Raw genomic sequence first — 27,523 nt, 5'->3', positions numbered from 1 at the left:
GAACACATGCTGCAGCGTTCTGGAGCAACTGGATAATATTCAGCAACGAATTTGGGCAGCCTGATAGTAAGGAATTGCAATATGGACTAGTTTTTCTACATCATTTTGAGACAAAATATGCCTGATTTTTGCAATATTACGTAGGTGAAAAAAGGCTGTCCTTAAAATTTGTTTTACATGGGAGTGAAAGGACATGTCTTGGTCAAAGATAACTCCCAGATTCTTTACAGTTGTGCTGGAGGCCAGCGCAATGCCATCCATAACTGCTATGTCATCAGAAAGTGACTTTCTAAGATGTTTAGGGCCTACTACTATAACTTCAGTTTTGTCTGAGTTTAGCATCAGAAAATTGCAGGTCATCCAGGTCTTTCTTCTGGCTTCGTTGATAAATAAAGTTGGGTATCATCTGCATAGCAATGAAAATTTATTGAGTGCTTCCTTATAATCTTACTTAAAGGAATCATATATAAGGTGAATAGAATTGGTCCAAGCACAGAACCCTGCAGAACTCCAAAGCTGACTTTAAATGCCATATGTAAGAATAAGGTCGAGGGTGTGGTTAAAACAGTGAGTCGGTGAGCGAGCCTCGACCTTATTCTTACATATGACTTTAAATGCCATATGTAAGAATAAGGTCGAGGGTGTGGTTAAAACAGTGAGTCGGTTCATGTACATTCTGATGGAAGCCAACTGAGTCTAATACTGAGATAAATGCAGTGCTAAGGCTGTCATTATCAGCGTCGACATGAACATTAAAGTCACCCACAATAATTACTTTATCTGCTTTAAGGACTAAACCTGATAGAAACTCTGAGGACTCAGCTATAAATTCTGAGTAAGGCGCAGGAGAGCAGTATACTATAACAAATAAATGCATTAGAGAGCATGATGTATTTTTCCATAGTTATGCAGATGACACACAACTGTGCACCTCTGCTGAACCAAATATTGCTGCAAATGAACTGAAAGAACAAAACATCTAGTCAAAACAAAACTGAAATCCTGCTACTTTGCCCTAAATCAAAAAGAGAAATGCTGTCAAATAATCTGGGGAAATTTACTCTCTGGATTAAATCTGAGGTTACCAGTCTTGGTGCTCTCCTAGTTTCAGATGTAAACTTCAAGTACCACATCAAAAAGGTGACAAAACATTGCTAAAGCACAACCATCTATACATGAAGAAAATGCTGACAAACGAGATTTCAGCTGATTCAGAACTCTGCCATTCTAGAGCCACTAGCTACTAGAGCCAAGAGTCAAGAGTACATTAGTCCATTTTCAGCTGCTCTGTGCTGGCTTTCTGAAACATTTAGAATGGATTTCAAGGACCTCATCTTTAATGCCCTTAACGGACTAGGACTGAACTACATTGCCCTTGTTCACTGTTCCCAGCAACCCCAAAGCTCTTGGTAGAATTGAGCTCACTGAATATTTTTAGAAGAAGGCTAAAACATAAAACAAATTTCCTTATATTAGCCTTAAACGTGCAATGTCTTTCCTGATAAAGGCCTGAAACTTTTGCAATTTGCCTTGCACTTGTGCACTGTTGATAGAAACTCTGAGGACTCAGCTATAAATTCTGAGTAAGGCGCAGGAGAGCAGTATACTATAACAAATAAATGCATTAGAGAGCATGATGTATTTTTCCATAGTTATGCAGATGACACACAACTGTGCACCTCTGCTGAACCAAATATTGCTGCAAATGAACTGAAAGAACAAAACATCTAGTCAAAACAAAACTGAAATCCTGCTACTTTGCCCTAAATCAAAAAGAGAAATGCTGTCAAATAATCTGGGGAAATTTACTCTCTGGATTAAATCTGAGGTTACCAGTCTTGGTGCTCTCCTAGTTTCAGATGTAAACTTCAAGTACCACATCAAAAAGGTGACAAAACATTGCTAAAGCACAACCATCTATACATGAAGAAAATGCTGACAAACGAGATTTCAGCTGATTCAGAACTCTGCCATTCTAGAGCCACTAGCTACTAGAGCCAAGAGTCGAGAGTACATTAGTCCATTTTCAGCTGCTCTGTGCTGGCTTTCTGAAACATTTAGAATGGATTTCAAGGACCTCATCTTTAATGCCCTTAACGGACTAGGACTGAACTACATTGCCCTTGTTCACTGTTCCCAGCAACCCCAAAGCTCTTGGTAGAATTGAGCTCACTGAATATTTTTAGAAGAAGGCTAAAACATAAAACAAATTTCCTTATATTAGCCTTAAACGTGCAATGTCTTTCCTGATAAAGGCCTGAAACTTTTGCAATTTGCCTTGCACTTGTGCACTGTTGATTTTGTACATTCTTTAAAGTGGGGCAACTCTTGAAAAATTATCTGCAGTATTGACATAATATTGTACAAAAGGGTTCCCTTGCACTTCATTTTTAATACCTTTCTGCGAGTAGCTTTATTTTATTTTATTATATCAATATAACACAATTTATTTACTTTGGTCATTATTGATTATTTTCCTCTTACCTTTTCTTATTTTTTAACCCTGTTTCAATTTTTTTTCCATAAACCATAAGTAAGCCTGCATTCTGGGAACACAGTGTTCTAGTGGGGTGATAGGGTACTATGAGCTATTTAAGATAAGATGGTGCCTGACCATTGAGGGCTTTGTTGGTAAGGAGAAGGATTTTAAATTGTATTCTACATTTTACAGGGTGCCAGTGCAGAGAGGCTAATGTTGGAGAAATATGATCTCTTCTCATTTTTCTCAGAACATGTGGCACAGCACGCTGGATCAGATAGTATTCAGCAACGTATTAGGGCAGTCTGATAGTAAGGAAATACAATAATCTAGCCTGGAAGTAATACATGTATGACTAGTTTTTCTGTATCACTTTGGGACAGAATGTGTCGGGTTTTTGCAATCTTATATTGGTGAAAAAATACAGTACTTGAAATTTGTTTTGTGTGGGAGTTAAAGAACACCCATAACTGCCATATCATCAGAAAGTGAGTTTGTAAGGTTTTTAGGGCCTAGTACTATAACTTGTTTGGAGTTTAGATAACTGATTGGTTTCATATGGCTTCATTGATAAATATAGCTGGATATCATCTGCATAGCAATGAAAATTTATGTGTGTTTGTTTATGTGAGTGTTTCCTGATAATTGTGCCTAGAGGGACTATATTTAGGGTGAACAGAATCAGTTCAAGCACAAAACCTTACTCAGTGACTAGCTCTAGCATCCACATCATTAACATGTACAAACTAAAATCTGTCTAAAAAGTAGGATTTAAACCAGTTTAGTGCAGTTCCTTTATTGTCAATTAAGTGTTCCAGTCTCCAGTAGTAGGATGTGATGGTCAATGGTGTTGAATGCAAACGCTATGAAGAAAGTCACACAATAGATTAGCAACCGCTTTCTCAAGAGTTTTTGAGAGAAAGGGGAGGTTAGATATTGGTCTATGGTTGGCTTAAACCCCAGGATCAAGAGTAGGCTTTTTAAGAAGAGGTTTATGACTGCTACTTTAAATGTGGTACGTAGCCTGTTGATAATGACAGGTTGATCATGTCTAGTAAAGAAGAGCCAATTCAGGATAAAACTTCTTGAAGCAGCTTAGTTGGGATAGGATCCAAAATACAGGTTGATTATTTTGATGAAAAAAATATTAGTTGGTGAAAGTTGTCAGGAGAAAAGTGGTATACCATGGAGCTTAGTCCCACTGTCTTATTACCTTATATAGATTTCTATTATCACAGTAGAAATAATGTGCTATTTTATTCCTAATTGTAATGGTGTTTTTCAGGTCTTTCCCAAGAAGCTGGTGTCATTTTCCACTTGGATTGACCACACCCGATGGGCTCGTAACACCTGGGCCATGGCAGCCATCTTGATCCTTACCATGGCTGATATCATGGATATGGTGAGCTTCTCTCTGCTGTTTCTGTCAACCACAAAAAGGCCAAACCAGTGTGGGGATTTGTAATTCTATGGGGATTTGGATTCTATAAATTTACTGAATTTTGTGTGGAATATGAAATTTCTGCCAAGTTCATCTAATGTTCAGTGAGCTGTATGCAACAGAGAAAACACAGTCAGAAAATTGGACTGAAAATGGTCTAAATTCTATATGTTGCCGCTGAGGAACTGCTCACCGTAGATGCAGCTTTAGAAATAATAGTAGTAATAGTTCTGGGCTCATGACTCTGTGTCTCTCCACTGTCTAGCTGAGTTGTCTGCCTCGAGTCCCAGCCTCAGGCAGCTCCACAGTGGCTCCCTCCTCCTGGAGTGGCCCTGATGGTTGCCTGGACAACCCAAAATATTACAGCTACATCGCTGTGCTGGCATTGATGGCTACCACCATGCTGGTTCAGGTCAGTCACATGGTCAAGCTCACACTGATGCTGCTCATCACAGTCACCAACGGCATTGTTAACATCTACATCTGGAGGGACATCTTTGACCGCTACGATATGGTCCGCTTCCAGGACTACAGGTGAGGCAATAATGAAGCCAGTTCACATATAAACCTTGTGAAATGATAGATACGGCTGAGAATCAACTGAATGAACACTCCTGGTTGCATGCTCAAGTATTTATGTTTTAGTTTCATGATATCATGTGTTCAGTAACTTAACATGCAATAATTGCTGCGTTCAAACACTAGTATCACAGCAGAATTTGTCAGTATATCAATGTTCTTCTTTGCAGGTTATACCTGGTGCCCTCCAAGTTCACAGTGACAATTATGATCTTCGTTATGATGGTCAGCTTCTATTATTTCTCCCGACATGTAAGTCTATATCTGCTGTGTTTGCTGTACTTTTAACATAATTACTACACCGCTCAACTTCTTATCTTTTTGTATGCTGTTAGAGTACCCAAGACCATCAGAAAATAGTAAAAGAGAGAAAGAGTCACAGAGTGACAGAGAGAGGTTACCCACCAAGCTGCATAAGTAGCCATGTGGTTCCCTTTTAACGTGCAGCTGATTGGCCGAAAAAGAACAGAAGCATGTGAATAGCCGTGAATAGCCAAAGAAAGCCAGTATGCTAATTTACTCTTGAATCACCACACCCCAAACTAGGGTCAAGAATTTCCTCCAAAACAACCCAAATTTAAATACAAAGTTTATGGTTTTAAGGCCCCCAATACTGTTATTTGAAACATGGAGTGAAAATTACAATTACAATTAAAAAAAAAAAATTAAATCATTTTTTCTTTGCATGCGTGGGTTCTCTCCGGGTACTCCGGCTTCCTCCCACAGACCAAAAACATGCTCATTAGGTTGATTGATGACTCTAAATTGTCCGTAGGTGTGAGTGTGAGTGTGAATGTTTGTTTGTCCTTGCATGTGGCCCTGCAATCGGCTGGCGACCGGTTCAGGGTGTACCCCGCCTCTCGCCCATTGTAGCTGGGATAGGCTCCAGCCCCCCGCAACCCCGAAAGGGATAGGTGGTATAGATAATAGATGGATGAATGGATTTTTTCTTTGCTTACACAACTTGTGCCGGGCCAACTTGTTGCTGGTTTTCTCATGGGGGGTCACAAATATGTAAGCAACAGATATACTGTACCTAACGCTGCTATTTCACTGCCAGACACCTAGGTTAGGCTGTGTTCCTTGTTTTTCTCAGGGCTTAACAGGCTTAAAACTACCAGCTGGACCAGGAAACAAAGAAAATAACATTTAGGAAAAGAAACAACACAGAATCAATTCACTGCAATTGGTGACATTTTTAAGAGCTGATGGCAAGACGACGGACATAAGTAATACTTTTTAGACTACAGATTGCTGATTTTGAGTTTCCTGTGCTGTACAGCAAAGCGAGAGTGTTAATAGACAGAGTCCTTCATAAAGACACAGAGACAGATGTGATTGATTGTTTAAGTGCAGTAATTTAAGTTCTCTGCCAAAATATGGCAATAAAAATCCTACAATATGAAAAAAAAAAACTTGATGATGGTGGACAGAATATTGACTTTGTAGTAAGTCTGTCTTATTAATTGATTTAAATTGGTTTACATATTATTTAAATGCCAAATTATGATTCTTAAATGTATTTCATCTTCAATTCAATTCAATTCAATCTACAGAAAACCAACAATTCCCCCATGAGCAAGCACTTGGCGACAGTGGCGAGGAAAAACTTCCTTTTAACAGGCAGAAACCTCGGGCAGAACCAGACTCTGGTTGGGCGGCCATCTGCCTCGACCGGTTGGGTGAGAGAGGGAGAGCAAGAGAGTGAGACAGACACAGACAGACAAACAGACAGACAGACAGACAGACAGACAGACAGACAGACATGCAGTCAGAGAGAGAGAGAGAGAGAGGGAGAGAGAGAGAGACAGAGAGACAGACATGCAGTCACAGTAACAGTAACAGTGGATGTAATAACAGTGGTAGCAGTTGCAGTGGATGTCAGGCAGGGCCAAGGCGGGGGACGCAGCTGAAATCCACAATCCAGATTCAGCCACTGTGTAACCTGCAAGACGACAAAGCACAGAGACTCCGGGGAAGGAGCTAAGTTAGTAACACGCCGTGGTAGGACATGAAAGCGTGCAGATGGAGAGGGACAGAAGGACAGAGGAGCTCGGTGTATCTTTGGAGGTCCCCCGACAGTCTAATCCTATAGCAGCATAACTAGGGGCTGGTCCAGGACAAGCCTGAGCCAGCCCTAACTATAAGCTTTATCAAAGAGGAAAGTTTTAAGCCTACTCTTAAATGTAGAGACAGTGTCTGCCTCCCGGACAAAGACTGGAAGATGGTGCCACAGGAGAGGAGCTTGATAGCTAAATGCTCTGACTCTGACTCTGCTTTTTGAGACTTTAGGAACCATAAGTAGACCTGCATTCTGGGAACGCAGTGTTCGAGTAGGGCAATAAGGTACTATGAGCTCTTTAAGATAAGAAGGTGCCTGGCCATTTATGGCTTTTTAAGTAAGGAGGAGAATTTTAAACTCTATTCTAAATTTTACAGGGAGCCAGTGCAGAGCGGCTAGTATTGGAGAAATATGATCTCTCTTCCTGGTTTTTGTCAGGACACGTGCTGCAGCGTTCTGGAGCAACTGAAGAATATTCAGCAACGAATTTGGCCAGCCTTATAGTAAAGAATTGCAATAATCCAGCCTGGAAGTTACGAATGCATGGACTAGTTTTTCTACATCATTTTGAGACAAAATATGCCTGATTTTTGCGATATAACGTAGGTGAAAAAAGGCTGTCCTTGAAATTTGTTTTACATGGGAGTGAAAGGACATGTCTTGGTCAAAGATAACTCCCAGATTCTTTACAGTGGTACTGGAGGCCAGCGCAATGCCATCCATAGCTGCTATGTCATCAGAAAGTGACTTTCTAAGATGTTTAGGGCCTACTACTATAACTTCAGTTTTGTCTGAGTTTAGCATCAAAAAATTGCAGGTCATCCAGGTCTTTATGTCATGAAGACATGCTTATAGTCTAGTTAACTGACTGGTTTCTTCTGGCTTCATTGATAAGTATAGCTGGGTATCATCTGCATAGCAATGAAAATTTATTGAGTGCTTCCTGATAATCTTACCTAAAGGAAGCATATATAAGGTGAATAGAATTGGTCCAAGCACAGAACCCTGCGGAACTCCATAGCTGACTTTAGTGAGCACAGAGGAGTCGTCATTAACGCGTACAAACTGAGAGCGATCTGACAAGTAGGATTTAAACCAGCTTAGCGCAGTTCCCTTAATGCCTATGAAGTGTTCCAGTGTCTGTCAATGGTCAATGGTGTCAAATGCAGCACTAAGATCCAATAAGACTAGTACAGAGACAAATCCTTTATCAGATGCAATTAGAAGGTCATTTGTAACTTTAACCAGTGCTGTCTCTGTGCTATGATGTACTCTAAATCCTGACTGGAAATCCTCAAATAAACTATTATTGTTTAGAAAGTCGCACAGCTGATTGGCAACTGCTTTCTCAAGAGTTTTTGAGAGAAAGGGAAGGTTGGATATCCGTCTATAGTTGGCTAAAACCCCTGGATCAAGAGTAGGCTTTTTCAGTAGCGGTTTTATCACAGCTACTTTAAAGGACTGTGGTACGTAGCCTGTTGATAAAGACAGATTGATCATGTCTAATCCTGAAGAGTCAATGAGAGGTAATACTTCTTTAAACAGCTTAGTCGGGATTGGATCTAAAATACAGGTAGATGATTTTGCTGATGAAATTATTGAAATTAGTTGGTGAAGGTCAACAGGAGTAAAACAGTCTAAAACTGCGACAGACTGAGTAACAGTTTCTACGGTTTCTGTGTTTGAAGACAAAACAGTACCTGGTGACGGCAGGAGCCGATGAATTCTGTCTCTAATAGTTAGAATTTGGTCATTAAAGAAGCTCATGAAGTCATTACTGTTCAGAGCTAAAAGAATACATGGTTCAACAGAATTATGGCTCTCTGTCAGCCTGGCTACAGTGCTGAAGAGAAACCTGGGATTGTTCTTATTTTCCTCCATTAGTGCAGAGTAATAGGCTGCCCTGGCACTGCGGAGGGCTTTCCTGTATATTTTAAGACTGTCTTGCCAGGCGGACCGAAATTCTTTCAAATTGGTAGAACGCCATTTCCTTTCTATTTTCCGTGAAGTTTGCTTTAATTTGCTGGTTTGAGGAGTATACCATGGAGCTAACCTCCTCTGTTTAATTTTCTTCTTTTTTAGGGGAGCAACAGAGTCAAGTGTCATACGCAATGAACCTGTAGCACGATCAACCAGGTAGTCAATCTGGGAGGGACTAAGGTTAGCATAGGAATCCTTTGTTGTATTGAAACATAGCATTGAATTAAATACTGATGGGATCATATCCTTAAATTTAGCTACAGCACTATCAGACAGGAGTCTGGTATAAGAATTTTTGCCTACTGGCTGGTAGTCTGGTAATATGAATTCAAAAGTTATTAAATGATGGTCCGATAAAAGAGGATTCTGTGAGGAGACTATTAAGTCTTCGATTTCAATGCCATATGTCAGAACAAGGTCGAGGGTGTGGTTAAAACAGTGAGTTGGTCCATGTACATTCTGATGGAAGCCAACTGAGTCTAATGCTGAGATAAACGCACTGCTAAGGCTGTCATTATCAACGTCGACATCTTCTGAGATAGCCTGACTGTTCATCACTTGTATGACAGGACTTCAACACTCATGAATTTCATTTGTACTGCAAAATATGAGAAAAGTGGTGAATGCTACAGATTCTCTTAAATCACTTGTTACATTCCACTTTGAATTGGTTTGCACCAATGTTTGTTACAAGTTTTCATCATGTTACAATATGATGCACAATATGACAGCTCATTACAGTAGGTCAATAAAAGAGCATTTGACAGAGCAAACAGAAATAACCCAAGAGCCTTTCCTGGTTTCATTAATTTAATGGCTTTTCTAATTACCACCTCTGAAATGCTCATCTAAAGACATATTTTATGGACAAACATTTAAAAGTTGTGGATGACCCTTGCGACCTCTGATATTTCAATTTTTCAATTCAATTCAATTCAATTTTATTTGTATAGCGCCAAATCACAACAGAAGTTGTCTCAGGACACTTTCCATATAGAGCTGGTACAGACCAAGCTCTTTTATCTACAAAGAAACCAACAATTCCCCCACGAGCAAGCACTTGGCGACAGTGGCGAGGAAAAACTTCCTTTTAACAGGCAGAAACCTCGAGCAGAACCAGACTCTGGGTGGGCGGCCATCTGCCTCGACCGGTTGGGTGAGAGAGGAAGAGCAAGAGAGAGAGAGTGAGACAGACAGACAGAGAGACAGAGAGACAGACATGCAGTAACAGTGACAGTGGATGTAATAACAGCACGGATACACTCTGCACTGGCCTACTGACAGAAAAAGCCTGCTTCGGCCTGCCAACAGAAAAAGCCTGCTGGCAGCTAAAGCTAATTAGCACCAAGATGCCTCCTTTCTCCACAGATGACCTCTACAAACTTCTGCAGCATGTTGCAGTGTTGGAAACTAAAGTCCAGCATCTGGAAATAAACGCAGAAGTGAACAGACTTTGTGGAAATGACAGCACTTTGCCACTGACTCAAAACAGTGGACTGGAGAACGCTAACATCCAGCTAATTAGCTCTGATACAGCTCCCTGGAAACTAAAGGGCTGTGTACCGGGCAATAAATCTGCCAGTATTAGTCCTCCCTGGAATGTTCTCAGGGCAAAGCCCAAGAGTAAATCAGCTGATATGGGGAGATGTCCAACAGGTAGAACCCAGCGCAGAGATCTGTGATGCGACAGGCTGGCCTGTGTTATCATCCTATTCAACACCTGTGCAGAGTAAGACACAGCCGTGGATAAAAGCAAAAGGGAAGATGAGCAACGAAGCTCCCAAACCAGCTAGTGTGCAGTTACAAAATCAGTTTGCTCCACTACTGCAGGACCCTGGATCTCCAACTGAAAACCTGGATAACTTCTCGGACTCACAGAGAAGGGTAAGGCCTGACAGGAAGTCAGAAGCTAGAAAGCTACAAGGAAAGCTACTGACTGGTGCTGAGACTCTGATTGTTGGTGATTTTGCCATTAAAGATGTGGGAAGAATGTACAGCAGAAACACAAAAGTGTTGTGCTTTCCTGATGATACAGTCTCCAACATGACCAACAAAATCCTCAGTATTGTTGCAGAAATTCCAACTCTGAAATGCCTTGTACTGCACACAGGGGCAAATGATATTGCGAAACGACAGTCTGAAGTGCTCAAACGAGATTTCGGTAAACTGCTAAATGCAGTGAGCTCTCTGAATGCTGAAATCTTCTACAGTGGGCCTTTACCACCAGTCAGAGGAGGAGGAGAGAGATTCAGCAGATTGTTGGCAGTAAACAGATGGCTTTCAACTGCATGTGATGTCCATTCAGTGCATTTTATTGACAATTTCAACTTTTTCTGGGGTCGCAGACATTTTTTCAAAGGAGATGGACTTTCCCTAAACAAGTCAGGAGTAAAACTTTTTGCCTCCAACCTATCTTTCTTTCTGTGTCACACTGTTCCCACTCCCAAGGACAAGAGACAAGAGGAATTCAAACAAAAGCAGCAAATACCAAAACATGAAGGAGAACCAACTCTCCCCCCGACTGTATGCGCTAACCATGAGGGATGGCAGAGCAAAAAAGCGGATGCCTCATGTCTTCCACCAGAGGCCACTGCTCGTGAGGATTCACTGACTGCAACCACTAAAACTCCACCTAGGCCACCATCTCCAACTGCCCAAACTCCATCTAGCTCATCATCTTCACTGGGTATCCCATCACCCTCCTCCCCCCTGCTGGAGTTTACCGACCAAATGAACAAACTTGTCAGCGCTGGTATCAGGCTTACTCCTCGCCCATCTGGGATCCTGTCCCCCCAAATTCCACCCCACCCCCTACAACCACCCTGTCCCCCTCCACCACCACAGCGCCGACGGGCACCACCTCCACCCCCTCCACAGCTTGATCTATACATACTCCAGTCCCCTAGTAAGAGCCCAGCACAGCCACCTATTTGTGTTGGTAACTGATGTGTTCTGGGTCCAGCTTTTAAGGCAAATGTTATGTCTGACTTTTTCAAGGAAAAGCCAGGGCCCATTGTGCCGGAAGCTTCATTGATTCATGTCTCAATAGGTAGGAGGAGAAGATCAGTCCATCTCTCCAGAAACATCACATCATCGAATTTAACATGTATTCCATGTCAGCCACAGTATGTTCTAGAACATGGGGATGTTGGACTTTTTAGCACATTCAAGTTAGCTCTTTTAAATGTTAGGTCTTTGGCAGGCAAATCATTGTTAATCAATGACTTTATCATCAAGCACAAGCTTGATTTTATGTTTTTAACTAGTGCTGTCAGGCGATTAAAAAAATTAATCTCATATCTGCTAAAGGTCCCCAAATAAAGAATTTGAATTCTAGGACAGTACAATTCACTGACATTCACATTACAGCTGGTGAATTCTTTTCATCACTGTAGTTCTCGACGGTCGCTGGAAATTAGAGTCAGATGACGCTATCTGAAACGCCTCTTTTAGGCCCTCGTCTTCCACGAATAAATCGGCCTGCAATCAGCAGCAACCCACTTTGCGATTGAGTTTGTCAGTTTTTCTGTCGTGGCTTTGCTCATTCGTTTTCCTTACTCAGCAAGTGTGGGTTGGCGGAGTGAGCTCACGGTAGCAATAGCGGCACTAGCAGCAACTACATGTTTAGCGTTTAAATGATAATTCAGGCTGGAGCTGCTACGGTGATAGGAAAATTCTTTTTTACACAAGGTACAAATCACTGCATTCTTGTTAATAGTCCCGTCTTTGTTCTTTTTATAAATAAACTTGCCGTTCAAAGGTCCAAGTAGGCTTGCCTCGCTCTCCGGTGTCGCATCCATGTCTGTTGTCACCCTGCTTTTGACTAGTGGCGCAGGTAGGATGCGACCTGCCACTGCAGCCTGCGGGTCACTCAAAGGGCCAAATTTAAAATGCTTGCACATTGACTTGCCACTCATGATTAATTGCGTTAATTTTTATAGCGCGTTAATTTGCAGCGTAATTAATTAATCTAATTAACGCGTTAAACTGACAGCCCTATTTTTAACTGAAACTTGGTTAGGACAAGATAATAGCACAGCAGTTCTCAATGAGTCAGCCCCTCCGAATTTCAGTTTCATAAGTGAAGTAAGAATGCATAAGAGAGGAGGCAGAGTCGCCATTTTGTTTAATGATAGCATTCAATGCAAGAGAGTCTCTTACAGTCAGTTTGAATCTTTTGAATATGTTGCCATTCAATCAAAGTCTCCCTGTCGATCAGTCTTCATAACCATCTACAAGCCCCCAAAATACAATGCAAAGTTTTCCGATGAGTTTGCCAAACTACTGTCTGTTGTTTGCATTGATGTTGACTGTGTTTTGTTAGTGGGTGACTTCAACATTCATGTTGATAATCTCAAAGATGGATGTGCTAAAGAACTTTTAAACATCCTGGAACATTTTGGCCTATCTTAGCACGTAACACGTTCAACACATAACAAAGCGCATATTTATTTTTATTCTATTTTTATTTTATTTGTATAGCGCTAAATCACAACAGAAGTTGTCTCAGAACACTTTCCATACAGAGCTGGTACAGACCGAGCTCTTTTATCTACAGAGACCCAACAATTCCCTCATGAGCAAGCACTTGGCAAGGTGGCGAGGAAAAACTTCCTTTTAACAGGCAGAAACCTCAGGCAGAGCCAGGCTCTGGGTGGGCGGCCATCTGTCTCGACCGGTTGGGTGAGAGAGGGAGAGCAAGAGAGGGAGAGTGAGACAGACAGACAGACAGACAGAGAGAGACAGACAGACAGAAATGCAGTCAGAGAGAGAGAGACAGAGAGAGACAGTCAGACATGCAGTCACAGTAACAGTGACAGTGGATGTAATAAAAGTAGTAGCAGTTGCAGTGGATGTCAGGCAGGGCCAAGGCAGGAGACGCAGCTGCAATCCACAATCCACAATCCAGATTCAGCCACTGTGGAACCTGCAAGACGACAAAGCACAGAGACTCCGGGGAAGGAGCTAAGTTAGTAACACGCCGTGGTAGGACATGAAAGCGTGCAGATGGAGAGGGACAGAAGGACAGAGGAGCTCTGTGTATCTTTGGAGGTCCCCCGACAGTCTAATCCTATAGCAGCATAACTAGGGGCTGGTCCAGGACAAGCCTGAGCCAGCCCTAACTATAAGCTTTATCAAAGAGGAAAGTTTTAAGCCTACTCTTAAATGTATACATTAGATCTGGTTATCTCCAAAGGGCGTAATATCTCTGAGGTTGTGGTGAGGGATGTTGCTTCTTCTGATCATTACTGTGTGTCATTTAAAATGGCCACACCTGCTGTTCGTAACAAAAGTGGAACAGAGGTAATCAAAAAGCGTTATATTAATGATAACACCTGTGAAGTCTTCACTCAGTCTTTTACACCATCACCAACACTGCCCTCAGCTTCAACTGATGACCTTGTAAATAATTTCAGTTCCAAAGTTATGACTGTTATTGACTCCATCGCCCCAATTAAGACCAAAGTTTTGTCAGGAAGGAAAAAGGTACCTTGGAGAAACGCCACTCTGATCAAAGTCCAGAAAAGAGTCTGCAGACAGGCGGAGCGTAGGTGGCAAAAAACCAAACTCCAGGTTCATTATGATATTTACAAAAACAGTCTCCACACCTATAACCATGAACTAAAGAAGGCAAGGCAAGCATTCTTCTCAGAGATTATCAACAGAAACTGTAATAATGCCCACACTTTGTTTTCTGTTGTGGATAGACTGACAAACGCCACAGTATCAGTCCCTTCTGAGCTGCTATCCAACAAGTCATGAAATGATTTTGCAGCCTTTTTTACAGATAAAATTTCAAGGATAAGACAAACAGTGTGCAGCTCCAACTCAGGCAAAATGATAAGTCCATCTGTGCCTTCTTGTTCTCCAGTTAATCTAGCACATTTTAATCTTCTAGATCATACAAAGCTGACAGAAACTGTATCACAGTTAAAATCCACAACATGCTGCCTTGATACTCTGCCTACAAACTTCTTTAAAAATGTTCTTAATTGCATAGCTCCAGATGTGTTGCAGATAATAAATAATTCCCTGGTCGGTTTCCCCAGGCCTTGAAAACTGCAGTAATAAAACCTCTCCTAAAAAAGACTAATCTGGATGCTTCAGTAATAAGTAACTACAGGCCAATATCAAATCTTCCCTTTCTAGGAAAAATTATTCAAAGGGTTGTTTTTCAACAAACGCATGCTTTTATGATGCAGAACAATCTTTTTAATGCATTTCAGTCTGGATTTCGTCCACACCACAGCACTGAGGCTGTACTTATCAAAGTTTTAAATGACATACATCTGAATAACGATGCTTCCAAAACCTCAGTCTTAGTATTATTAGATCTCAGTGCTGCCTTTGATATGGTTGATCATGACATACTTCTTGACAGACTGGAAAAGTGGGTGGGACTTACTGACACTGTACTACACTGGTTCAAATCCTATTTACAAGATAGAGACTACTTTGTGTCAATTGGTGAGCATGTGTCTGAATGAAAAAAGATGATGTGTGGGGTGCCACAAGGGTCCATTCTCGGACCACTTCTTTTCAATATCTACATGTTGGTCTGGATGTCTCAAATCTTGGTGTCATTATTGATTCAGACCTGAATTTTAACAACCATTTAAAGCTGATTACCAAATCAGCCTACTACCACCTGAAAAATATAACCAGAATCAAGGGATGTCTGTCCAAAGATGACATGGAAAAACTTGTTCATGCATTCATCTTCAGTAGGTTGGACTATTGCAATGGAGTCTTTACTGGCCTAAACAAAAAATCAATTAGGCAACTACAGCTGATTCAAAATGCTGCTGCACGAGTCCTTACAAACACCAGAAAAATGGACCATATCATACCAGTCCTCAGATCACTAAATTGGCTTCCTGTGAGTCAAAGAATAGACTTTAAAATCTTAGTGTTGGTCTACAAAGCATTAAATGGCCTAGGACCAATAACTCCATATGAAGCATCCAGAGCTCTCAGGTCATCAGGGACAGGTCTATTGTGTGTTCTCACAGAATGAGAACCAAACAAAGTGAAGCAGCTTTCAGTTATTATGCTCCTCACCCGTGGAACATTCTCCCTGTACACCTGAGGTCTGCACCAAGTGTCAGCTCATTTAAATCAGGGTTGAAAGCATTATTATTTGCTACAGCTTTTATTTAAAGTAAATGTATTTGCTCAATGGTTTTAATCATTTTAATCATTCTAAATGCTAAATGATTGTCTTGTAGTCGCTTCTGTTTTTAATTTTCCTTTAATTGTATTTTATTTTTATATTCTCTTCTAATCTTTCTTTCTTTCTTTCTTTGAAATGTATGATTTTCATGTATTTTTATGCTTCTGTAAAGCACTTTGAATTGCCTAGTGTATGAATTGTGCTATACAAATAAATTTGCCTTGCCATTTGCCTTGCCTCTGTGATTGGAACATCCAAAATTTCTACTCCGTCAGGCACCAGTTTAGGAAGATCAATTCTTGAGAGCCATGCATTCATTTCCTCCACATTAATTTGAGTGTCTGAGGCATACAATTGTGAGTAAAAGTTCTTCCTGAGATGTAATCACCACTTGTCCAGATTCAAGTTTAATACCTGATATAACATGCATAGTTTTCTTTTTCTTTAACTGCCTTGCCAATAATTTTCCTGTCTTCCTCTTTCATAGAAATTTGATTGCGTCTAAATATGGCACTTAACTCATATTTAATATCACATATCTCTTTTTATTAAGTCTCACTATAAGTCTCAGAAATTCTCCTTTTCTTTTTGCTTTACCTCAGTTTCCAATTTACTGACTTTCTCCTTATTTTCTTTCTTCAGCTTTGATGTGTAGGCAATGATTTTATCCCAAATAAATGCTTTGAGAACTCCCAGATAGTACCTATCCTTTTAGAAGACCCAAAATGTATTCAGATTCAGAAAAAATACTTAAACTTCTCTGATATCAACTGCTTAAATCCTCTGTCTTGAAACACGTAAGTATTAAGTGTCTATTCTGTTTACTTTTCCAGAGTATGATGTTCTTTCCAATGCATCATCTAAAATTTGATTAAAGACCCCACCCACTGTGATGTGCCACTTTTCAGCAACCCCAGCAATTTTATTAACAGAAAAAATCTGCATCCTCTTGGTTGGGTGCATATGTATTACAAAGGTTAATTATAATTAATTAATTAATTATTGCCTCCAAAGATCCTCTTTCCATCCATTGTCTAAGCAATTGCTACTCCCCTTTGCTTACTATTAAATGAACTAAATACTTGTCCAACCCAGTCTCTTTTAAATTTGATAGTTTCCAAATTTGTCATATGCATTCCCTGTATAAATATGATATCCACTTGTCATGACTTAAGATGAATCAATCAAATCTCCATTAATGTTTTTTGGTACATATAAATGAAAGGTTACTGCCTGATAGCGTTCTCATCTGCCTCCCAAAGCTCTTTTCATCATGTGCTTCCTATATCCTTGAAAATTATGATGTGTGCTTTTGCCCCTTCATTCAAACAATATTTTATCATATAACAACTTCAACAAATAACATATAAAATGCAAATCTACCCATTCCTAGACACGAAACTTGAAGCAGCCATTTTGAAAAGCCTTTCTCAGGGGCTATGCCAGTGTGGTTTAGAGAAGCCACTAACCTCTTTTAGATAGCAAAATCTGGGTTTAAACTATCAAATTTGAGGGTAGGTGGTACTATGTTACTCCTCCATTGTCCTTCACTTAAGATGACAGCTATGATACAGTTTGAATGATCATATTGATCATTATTACACTGGATGCCTATTATTTAAACTACGGTAGAAATTCTCTTTTGAGATATATTTTCCTGACATTGTGTCACTTGAGTTGTCCTCTGCTTGAATTGAAAAGTAATAAAGTGAAATCATTCACTTTGTCACATGCAGCAATTTAAGTAAAGAATGAGCAACAAAGGAGCACCATACATGATACCATAGGCAGTTAATTATGGCCTAGCAGTCCATGGGAGTCCTTGGGGGGCTTGAAGGGGTATGCTGCCTTGGGGAGGAAAGAGGTGGGTAAGGGCAGGTCTAAAAACATTCGATTTGTTTTTATCTGTCATTGTCTTCAGCATTTGCAAGTAATGATCAGTTCAGAAAAGTGAGTAATCTTCTGAAAGCTTCCCCAGAAATACACCTCTGATTAAAACACTGCACACTTTTTGGCATTAACGATTGTCATGTTTACATGCACAAAATATGAGGGATTTTTCCCTTATTCTGAAAAAGTCAATATTCTTACTAAGCTGTTTTTTAACATTTGTCATGAAAATGAATATTCCACTAATATTCCTATTTACTGTACATGCAGCCATGCTTGCCATGATTAACATAATGATACACTTGAAAAGGTTGGCATTTGCGATATTTGCAGAAACCTGTTGATATTTAAGTCTTTCATAATACTTAAAAGGGGGCTGCACGGTGGGGCAGCAGGTAGCGCGCGTGCCTCACAGCAAGAAGGTCGCAGGTTCGATTCCCGGGTCGGGCCTTTCTGTGTGAAGTTTGCATGTTCTTCCTGTGCATGCGTGGGTTCTCTCCAGGTACTCCGGCTTCCTCCCACAGACCAAAAACATGCTCATTAGGTTGATTGGTAACTCTAAATTGCCCCTAGGTGTGAGTGTGAGTGTGAATGGTGTGTGTGGTGTGTGTATGCGCCCTGCGATCGGCTGGCGACCAGTCCAGGGTGTAGCCCGCCTCTCGCCCGTTGACAGCCGAGATAGGCTCTGCCCCCCCCCCCGGGACCACGAAAGGGATAAGCGGCATAGAAAATGGATGGATGGATAATACTTAAAAGTATGTGTGTTTCTCCCTCTAAGAGGTTTTCCTATGTGCATTCATCTCTACCCCAGCCTTGCAAACCCTTGACTACTTGGTTTGTCTACAATGCACAGAGGTAACAGGCAAGAGGCAGTGTGTTGCAAATGGCAGTAAAAACCTCAAATGAGTCACATGTTCCAAATGCTCTGAATACATGTCAAAAGAATGCTCCTAAAAACCTGAATAATATCAGCATGTCCGATGAGGCCTTATTTGGAAAATCCAAATGGAACATGCTGTTTGCAAATTCGGCATATTGTCATATTTGGAATAATAATAGAAAAATTTGTGTGCATGTAGACATACAGTAGTCACTGTAATCTAATTGTATCAATTACCTTATGAAGAACAGAAGTCATATCTGCTTTCAAATCCACATACTGGTCGAATGCTAATATCAGTCTCTGTTGTTAACTGCAGGTGGAGAAACTTGCCCGCACTCTGTTCCTGTGGAAGATTGAGGTCCATGAACAGAAGGAGAAAGTGTATGAGATGAGACGCTGGAATGAAGCGCTGGTAACCAACATGCTGCCTGAACATGTCGCTCGACACTTCCTGGGCTCCAAGAAAAGGGATGAGGTAAGATCCTCACATTCACAGACACCACATTGGTCCTTCTTTCTGTACGTAAAAGAAATGTATCACTCATCACTAATCCCAAGAGTCATGTTATTTTGTCTCACTTGTCAGTTTGAACACATTTCTATTTTACTACTAAAACAGTTAGGAAAAGTGAGGATGTCTCGTCTTTCCCGGGAATTATTAGGAAAACAAAGAAAGAAAAGTAAAAGGAAAAGTGTGTTTATGTGAAACATTCTTGTCAAAATTGTATCTTATGAAATTCTATTATTGTAGTTCTTGTAACATTCAAGGAGTATTTCATCAACATTCAAATTTGCTTTCACAAACTCTTCTGATGTCTTGCTCTCCACCTTGTTTATATGACCTTGACAATCTGTTCCAGGAGTTGTACAGCCAGTCTTATGATGAGATTGGAGTCATGTTTGCCTCAATCCCCAACTTCTCAGACTTCTACACAGAGGAGAGTATCAATAATGGAGGGATAGAATGCTTACGGTTCCTCAATGAGATCATCTCAGACTTTGACAGTGTAAGATGCTTTCCTCGTTCATCTTCTTTTCTGTGTTTTATTAGCTGAACTTGCTGGGGACAGTGTGAAGCTCTAATAAGACCTAGCATGACACAATTAACTTTGCGTATTTTTGAAAGTCATTCAGATGTAAAAGTCATGCAACATGCTGCCATCTTTAGTGCAGGGGATGTGTGTACGGTTGGAGTTTGCGTCCATCAGTCTGTGTAAACACAATCTTTTGTCTGTATTTATGTCAGCTGCTGGATGAGCCTCAGTTCCGCTGCATCACAAAAATCAAGACCATTGGTAGCACCTACATGGCAGCATCAGGCGTCACCCCAGATATCAGCAATGGCTACAACTGCATGAAGGTCAGCATGGTCACATGACTTCTCCAAGCTTCAACGCATGTCTCTAACTGATTGTACTAATATGAAAATGTTATGAACCTAGTAAGTAAATGGTTCTGCATTGCTTTGCTGATTTTGAATTAGAATAGAATGTGATGATCTATCCATATAATAGGTTCATCATGATACAGTATACATATTATCTTGTTCTTTCTGGGACTTCTTGATTGATCATGTCAGTTGTGCTAAAATTCTCATTATTTTTGCCAGTCATGATAACAGTGTAGTCTAAGCTGTTTGATTTTTGTCTGACAGAGGGAGGAGCAGTCTGACAGAGAGCGCTGGCAGCACTTGGCAGACCTGGCAGACTTTGCTCTGGCCATGAAGGTCACACTCATGAACATCAACTACCAGTCATTCAACAACTTCATGCTTCGCATTGGTATGTGCTGACCTTTCACCCATTTCTGAGTGTGTGTCTGTACTGTTGTGCTTGTGCTGGACTCAGGTCAGGGATCATATTGTCAGTCAAATAAATGTGACTTACTCCATTGGAGTTACATTCAGGAAATTGTGGGATTACAGATTAGCTCTTATGTAATCTATACGTGGTTTTGAAATTCTGTCATTGTTATTAGAAGAGCCACATATTGTGAATTTGACAGTTTGAAGTTTGACATGTGCGCACTTCCCTCAGCTACTTAATCCAGCTTGGTGGGTGAGGATTCATCCAGTGGAGAAGGATCAGTGTCCGTGCTAAAGTAATGCATTTTGTTAGTTTGAGTTTACTTCCAGAGGGATTATTATTATTATTATTATTATTATTATTATTATTATTATTATTATTATTATTATTAAATGACTATCACAGGATCTGGCTGAATTACCTTTTTAATATCAAATGTTTGAAAATTAAGACATTGCCAGAGAGAGTCTGCTTCTGTCAAAGATAGAGTCTAAATCTGGGAACATTTTAGAGCATTTTAGAGAAAAGAAGGCGATGCAATACTTGAATGAGTGAAATGAATAAAATGAATGAGGCCATGCCGGGCACAGGTGGAGAACATATGCATTCTTTCAAGAGCTTTTCTCACCTGCCCTGCCATCAAAGGCACCACCAAATTGTCTTCTAATGCAGAACTAAGAATCTCCAGTGACAGGTTTTGTAGATAAGACAGAAAACATATAGGAAAGATATTGTACTCCTTTTTGAATGCTCAAAGACTGTCCAGTCACCCAGCTGCTGTCTGTCCCTTAGTGAGGCCTATAGTTCTCTTTTTCTGTCCATAATAGTGTAACCAGATGATAATGGTTCTTGGCTGAGCTTCCTTTTTGGGTTTCAGCACTAGCAATCATGAGCATGGTCAGTCACTACTGGGGAGGGAAAGTTCTTGGCACTCAGAATCTTGGGAATACACTCTGTCATGAATTTGATGATTCAGAAGCCCACCCTCCAGGATGCTGATGAACATGTTTTCTCAGAATAAAACATTGTTCTTTAGCTACTTTAAACTATTCTGTTTCCATTTATTTGAGGTGATCCAGTCAAACTGAATTATAATTGAATATACAGGTGAAATTAGGAATAAAGGCCTATCTTTACTATAAGCCTGTCTCAAATGAAGGCCTACTTCTCTTTGCACGTGAGGCACATGTGTGAGAATTTATCAGTTCCCCTGTCTGACTCACTTAGACACCATGGGCTCTATTTTCGACTCCGCCACCGGCACGGCACAGGCGCGGCGCAAAGTCAGGTCCGCTGCGCCAATTGGGCGTGGCGTTGCAGACTTTGGTATTTTCGTGCGCTGCGCCACCGGCGCATCTCCTCCTCTTTCTCATCTCAGGCTACGTTCCCACCAAACGCTTCAAATCGCGCCTCAAATGAAATCGCGTCGCGCCAGACGCTCCAGTTTTGACACTGGTACAAAAACCCCTTGCGGCGTCATCGCGGCGCGCGACAAGCCCGCCCAACAACAACATTTCATTCTCTCGTCGACTACGTCCGTACGTCAGCACGTCGATGACGATCTCAACGCTGATAGGCTGTCGCGGCGCGTCTTCACGCGAATCTGCCGCAAAAGTTTAATAATTTCAACTCGAGCGATGAAGCGATGGCGCGGCCAACACGTCCATCGCGCCGCGCAATCGCGGCCATCGCGTCACCCGGCAAAATGACGCTTCAAATTGCGTCTTTGCATTGACTTTGTATGTAATCTTGCGGCGTGATCTTGTTTCATCGCGTTTGGTGGGAACGTAGCCTAAGGCTACCAAACGCCTCAAATCGCGCCTCAAATGAAATCGCGTCGCGCCAGACGCTCCAGTTGTGACGCTGGTACAAAAACCCCTTGACGCGTCATCGCGTCGCGCCACTAGCCCGCCCAACAACAACATTTCTTCCGCCATTTCATTCTCTCGTCGACCACATCCGTACGTCAGCACGTCGATGACGATCTCAACACTGATAGGCTGTCGCGGCACGTCTTCACGCGAATCCGCCGCAAAAGTTCTATAATTTCAACTCGAGCGATGAAGCGATGGCACGATGGGGCGATGCGATGAGAGCGATTTTCTCGGCCAACGCGTCCATCGCGCCGCGCAATCGTGGCCATCGCGTCGCCCGGCAAAATGACGCTTCACATCGCATCTTTGCATTGACTTTGTATATAATCTTGCGGCGCGATCTTGTTTCATCGCGTTTGGTGGGAACGTAGCCTTAGTCACACCCAGCGGTGCAACTCGGAAAGAGGGAGGCGAGAAGGCGTGGAGTGGGTATGGCACAGCCGAGTCAAATTTTCACCAATCACAGCAGCTCCTCGCCTCACCTTGCTGCTGGCCAGGTGCATGGCAAGTTTCCAGGAGACTGATGTCACTCGTATCCCCTGACATCCGTTTGTATTACTTTGCACACCCGTTTGTATATACTGTTTATTTTTTCTCAGTATATATATATAGTTTTATATTCTGTTCTATATTTTGTGGTATATTTTGTTTATATATATATATTCTCAATATAAATATTTTGTTTTTATATTTGCTTTTTATATATATAGTTCTCTCTCTTTTCTTTCTTTTCTAATTTTATTCTAATTTTATTCTTATAAGGAGCACTGCAACAAAAACAATTTCCCCTTGGGGATAAATAAAGGATTTCTGATTCTGATTCTGATGTCGAAATATGAGGTCCTTAGATGGTAAATCCTGGGCCTCCTCATCCTCCTCAAAGCAATGATGTACTCCATCTTTGTAAATAACCTTAAGCATTATAATGACAACATTTGTATTTGGAATGAAATGACATGGGTAATAGTGGACAACGATCATCACTTCCGTTTTTTTCATGTGTCTGTCTCTCTCTGTCTCTCGAGTGCTCTGAGATATGCTCTGTAGGATGCCACGGCTGTTTCTGGCTGGCACAGCGCCTCCCTGTTTCACCTGTGTACATTCGGTCAGGGTGAGTGACCATTACGCGTGCCGAATGCGCTTGCAATTTCGTCAGATGAGATGCTGATCAAAATATAGGTCTGACTGTATGTGCTGACTCAGATAGTTGCATTGAATCGTGGTTGTTGCTAATTATTGATCGCAGTGTGCGTTCGATGACTGACCGAGCACTGCTCAAAACACCGTTAAAACCATGCTGCCATCTTGTTGACGGTGTGATATATGGCGTCATTAACCACGTTTTCAGTGGATAGCCGTTATTACCTAGCAGCCACCCATCCAGAGGGGTGTCCCCCTGAAAGACTGTAGGGATGCTAGAATTCGCCACGATGAACGAGTCATGTGCCGACCCAGGGAAAGTGGCATGCACGATTGTCACCAGACAATTTGAGTCACAGATCACCAGACATCCCTGTTTCACCTGTGTACATTCAGTCAGGGTGAGTGACCATTACGCGTGCCGAACGCGCTTTCGATGTGGTCAGATGAGATACTGATCAAAATATATAAATTTAGGTCTGACTGTATGTGCTGACTCAGATAGTTGCATTGAACTGCGGCTGTTGCTAATAATTGATCGCAGTGAAATGCCAGACACTGTGGAAACCTGACTGTGTGGTGTTGGTGACGTGAGCGCACGACTCCGCCGGTTCACGAAAATCCGCTTGCGCCGCTGGTGCACAGAGTTGACCAGGTCTGAGGTGGCGAGCTTTCAGCGCACTTTTACGCCACCAGCGCAGACCGAAATGGTCGAAAATTCCAATGCGCTGGCTCATTATGCCGACACCTCCCCCCTACTGCACCACAACGCCCATCCTAGCGCACCTCTGTACGCCTCGGTTTACCAAAATACCAAAATATCAAATGCGCCGTGTGCCTGCCTGCGACCCGAAAATACTACTCCACCGCCGGCGCGTCGAAAATAGAGCCCCATGGATCCATCTTCTGGTGTCAGTATGGTTAGACTAGGGTATTCCTCCACACAAGTGACCAATTTCAGTGTTGGGTCATCACTGTGAGCTGTTTACATAGTGCGGCTTTAAGGAATCCCGTTTTTTGTTTTTTGTTTTTTTTTGTTACACATTGGGTCTCATTTCCGTAGTTTTGTGCATCACTGTGATAACACATTTAATTTGCCAACTCAAGTGCTAAAATCTTGGAAATGATGACTCATGTAGAGTGAACAGAAAGAGTATACAAGGCAAACTCACAAGCCAACAGAGAGGTTTTGTTGGCTGTTTGATGTTGAAGTTATTACCCATACTGTGAATGTAAATGTTTATTCATTTTCAGAGCTCCTTATTCAACTTTGACTGTTGACCATTGACCATTGTTACTTCCTGTTTCACTTCTGCATGTTTCTTGTTTTAGCTACAAACCAAGTTTACTTACGTGTCTGCTAAACATTTTCAAATGCTGTATAGTTATTGATTTGTACTATTCATTTATTTATTTTTATTTTTCCAGCCATTCAAGATATCCATTGGTTTTAATCATTCCTGTATAACATGAAAATCAGTTAGCTGACTCCTGACATTTTCTACAGTTTCATAATCCACCACATTGAACATCAGATTTTTTTTATTTTAGAGTTGCATTATTACTGTGGGGGTAATGCAGTGCAGACCCTTCAAAACAATTTGCACTTAAACAGCATTACCAAGTTTCAAGAGTCTGCTAATTGATTTTCTTATGATTTTCATCATTTGCTGAATGCATATTTGTTATATATAGAGAGCAAATATGCTAAAACCTGTAAAATCAGTGATATGGTTCTTTTAAAGAACAGAAGGAAGTCTGGTTGTCTGTCTGCTCAAGTTGCTTGTCCTACTGGATTTTATAGTAATGCTGTTGCTGCTGGTCTAACTACCTCCGCAGATACAGCTGTAATATTCAGCTGTAAAACTGCTGAATATGTTATTGGAACTTAAAGATGCACAAAACTATATATAAAATATAAAAGGAATAGAGGGAAGAAGGTTTGGAGCTACATTACAATTAAGACCCAGGTTGGGTAAATGATAAGCCAGGCTCTCACAAGTATAGTCTTAAAAGTCTTAATCTTACATGTCACATGTGTCAACACTCTCCTCCAGGTCTGAATAAGGGTGGAGTGTTAGCTGGAGTGATTGGTGCCCGAAAACCCCACTACGACATCTGGGGAAATACTGTGAACGTGGCCAGTCGCATGGAGTCCACAGGGGTTATGGGAAACATCCAGGTACAACACAGGGCTTTACTGCAGATGTCTTGGTTATTCAACACTATTTATTTGCAAAATACTCAAAATGAATTTTTTGAGAGTGGGTTTAAACCTTTGCTCCAACAAAATGTTTTCGTCCAAGTTTATCCTCTGTAAATTTAACCAAGCTAGATAGTTTTTTTGGAGAGACAGTCTTGCTATCTGTGTATAGTTCCATTTAATGACCAGATGTTGTTGACCTCACTATAGTTTCCCAGATAGTTTTCTCATGCCACAACTGTTTGAAAATGTGTAAGGTTTGAATTTTTTTTTGTCTAAAATCTTTGTGAAACAAGATCATGCGGAAACTCAAGAAACGTATGTGTCAGTATGAACTGCAATTGTCAAATATCAAATTTTGTATTTAATTGACATACCATGAAAAGCATTTGCACCCTCCCTGATTTCTTCTATTTTTCACCCAATTGGTTAAGATTGTCAAACAAAATTGAATGTGAGACAAAGACAACCTGAGTAAACACAAAATACAGTTTTTAAATGATGAACGTAACATTTCATTAATTGAAGGAAAAAGGTTGTGAAAAGGTAATTGCCCCCCTAATCTTAATGATGTTGTGCCACCATCAGCAGCAGTTAATACAACCAAACGCCTCTGATAACTGGATATCAGTCTTTCGCATCTGAAGGATGTGGAGGAATTTGTTTTTTTCCTTGCAGCTCCCCCATGAATACAGTTTTTTGTCCAGTCTTTCTTATGGTGGAATCATAAACACTGACATTAGCTGAGGAAAGCAAGGCATACAGTTCCTTAGATTTTCATGTAGGTTTTTCTGTAATGTCCTGGATGAGTTGTCAATGTGCTTTTTGAGGAATTTTGGTAGGCCGGCTCTTCGGAGGAAGATTCACCACTGTTCCAAGTTTGCAAAATGACATTTTCATAAATTATAAGACAGTGTGAAAAGACTTTGTTTTAAAAAAAACACACAAATAAGACAATGGGCAAAGACACAGCAGGGGGGTATTCCAGGTAGGAGGTTCAACAAACTCTGAGTTTATCCCTGAACTCTGAGTTGACTTACTCTGAGATGGGAAACTCTGAGTATCCGGTTCCAGAACAGCTGATCTGAGTTAGTTCAATCAACTCTGAGTATGTTAACCTTGAGTTGCGCGCGTGCACAGCAGCTATAAAAAGCCAATCAATAGAGCCCCGATACCTCGAGTCACCATGACACCTGAAAAAAAACCAAAAAAAAGAAAGAAAGATCAAGTTATTTTACCCCGATGGAGTTGGAGGTCTTATTGCAGGCCTATGTGGAGTATGAGCACATATTTCGGCGTAAATATATCACCGCTGCAGCAGCGAAGGAGAGAGAAACGGCATGGGAGAAAACTGCTACCCGAGACAATGCGTAAGTTTGAATGTACTATTCCATTGACTTAACACTTAACTGTACTAAAGATCGTAGCATACAGTTATGAATGTAAGTAGGAATAAAATCTGATTTTCATTTAGGTGCAATTCAACAGCAGAGAAAGAAGCAGCGAAAAATGAAATATAAAAACATCATTCAAAAAGGTAAGGCATATTTTGCTAGGCTATGATTGTACCTCACTTTGATTTTAATTTTATTTTTTAATTGACTTAGGCTATTAAACAAAGTGAATATTAATTCAGTGGCGACTTCAAGTAGTAATTTAAACCCCTAACAACATGTTGTTTTAACATGTCATCTCACTTAATATCCCACTTAGTAGATTAACACTTGATACAATGTTTACACATTTTTATTTTATAGGTATTGAGGTCATTTAAAATGTGACGATGTGTCCACGAACACTCAATAAAATGCTAATTTAAAAAAGATTAACATTTGAGTTCTGCTCAGCCAACAGAGAGATGGCAGAGGCCCGAAAAACAGGTGGAGGGCCACATCCACCACCAAAGTATTCTGAAACAGTATATTTTCCTTCATCACAGGAGGATGATGATGATGATGAAACACTGTCTGCTGCCACAGGGAGCAATCCAGAGAGGCCTACTGAAGTGTGTCT

General features: G+C 40.9%; 1 protein-coding gene across 2 annotated transcripts in view; it reads left to right on the top strand.

Moving 5' to 3' along the window:
• Nucleotides 1-27,523, top strand: part of adcy3a (adenylate cyclase 3a) — a 114,937-nt gene that overhangs the window by 68,292 nt on the left and 19,122 nt on the right. The window contains exons 13-20 of one of the 2 annotated variants that reach the window (XM_070966164.1): nt 3,765-3,881; nt 4,186-4,454; nt 4,670-4,751; nt 18,805-18,963; nt 19,349-19,495; nt 19,735-19,848; nt 20,143-20,269; nt 25,365-25,489. In XM_070966164.1, the coding sequence (XP_070822265.1) occupies nt 3,765-3,881; nt 4,186-4,454; nt 4,670-4,751; nt 18,805-18,963; nt 19,349-19,495; nt 19,735-19,848; nt 20,143-20,269; nt 25,365-25,489 (1,140 nt within the window). The remainder of the gene's footprint in view (nt 1-3,764; nt 3,882-4,185; nt 4,455-4,669; nt 4,752-18,804; nt 18,964-19,348; nt 19,496-19,734; nt 19,849-20,142; nt 20,270-25,364; nt 25,490-27,523) is intronic. The other variant, XM_070966165.1, reaches the window with a different exon arrangement.

The sequence above is a fragment of the Chaetodon trifascialis genome, chromosome 7 (assembly GCF_039877785.1).
Source record: "Chaetodon trifascialis isolate fChaTrf1 chromosome 7, fChaTrf1.hap1, whole genome shotgun sequence".
In the NCBI taxonomy this organism is placed as follows: Eukaryota; Metazoa; Chordata; class Actinopteri; order Chaetodontiformes; family Chaetodontidae; genus Chaetodon; species Chaetodon trifascialis.
The sequence above is the reverse complement of the archived record's forward strand: the minus strand, read 5'-3'. Positions and strand labels throughout refer to the sequence as shown.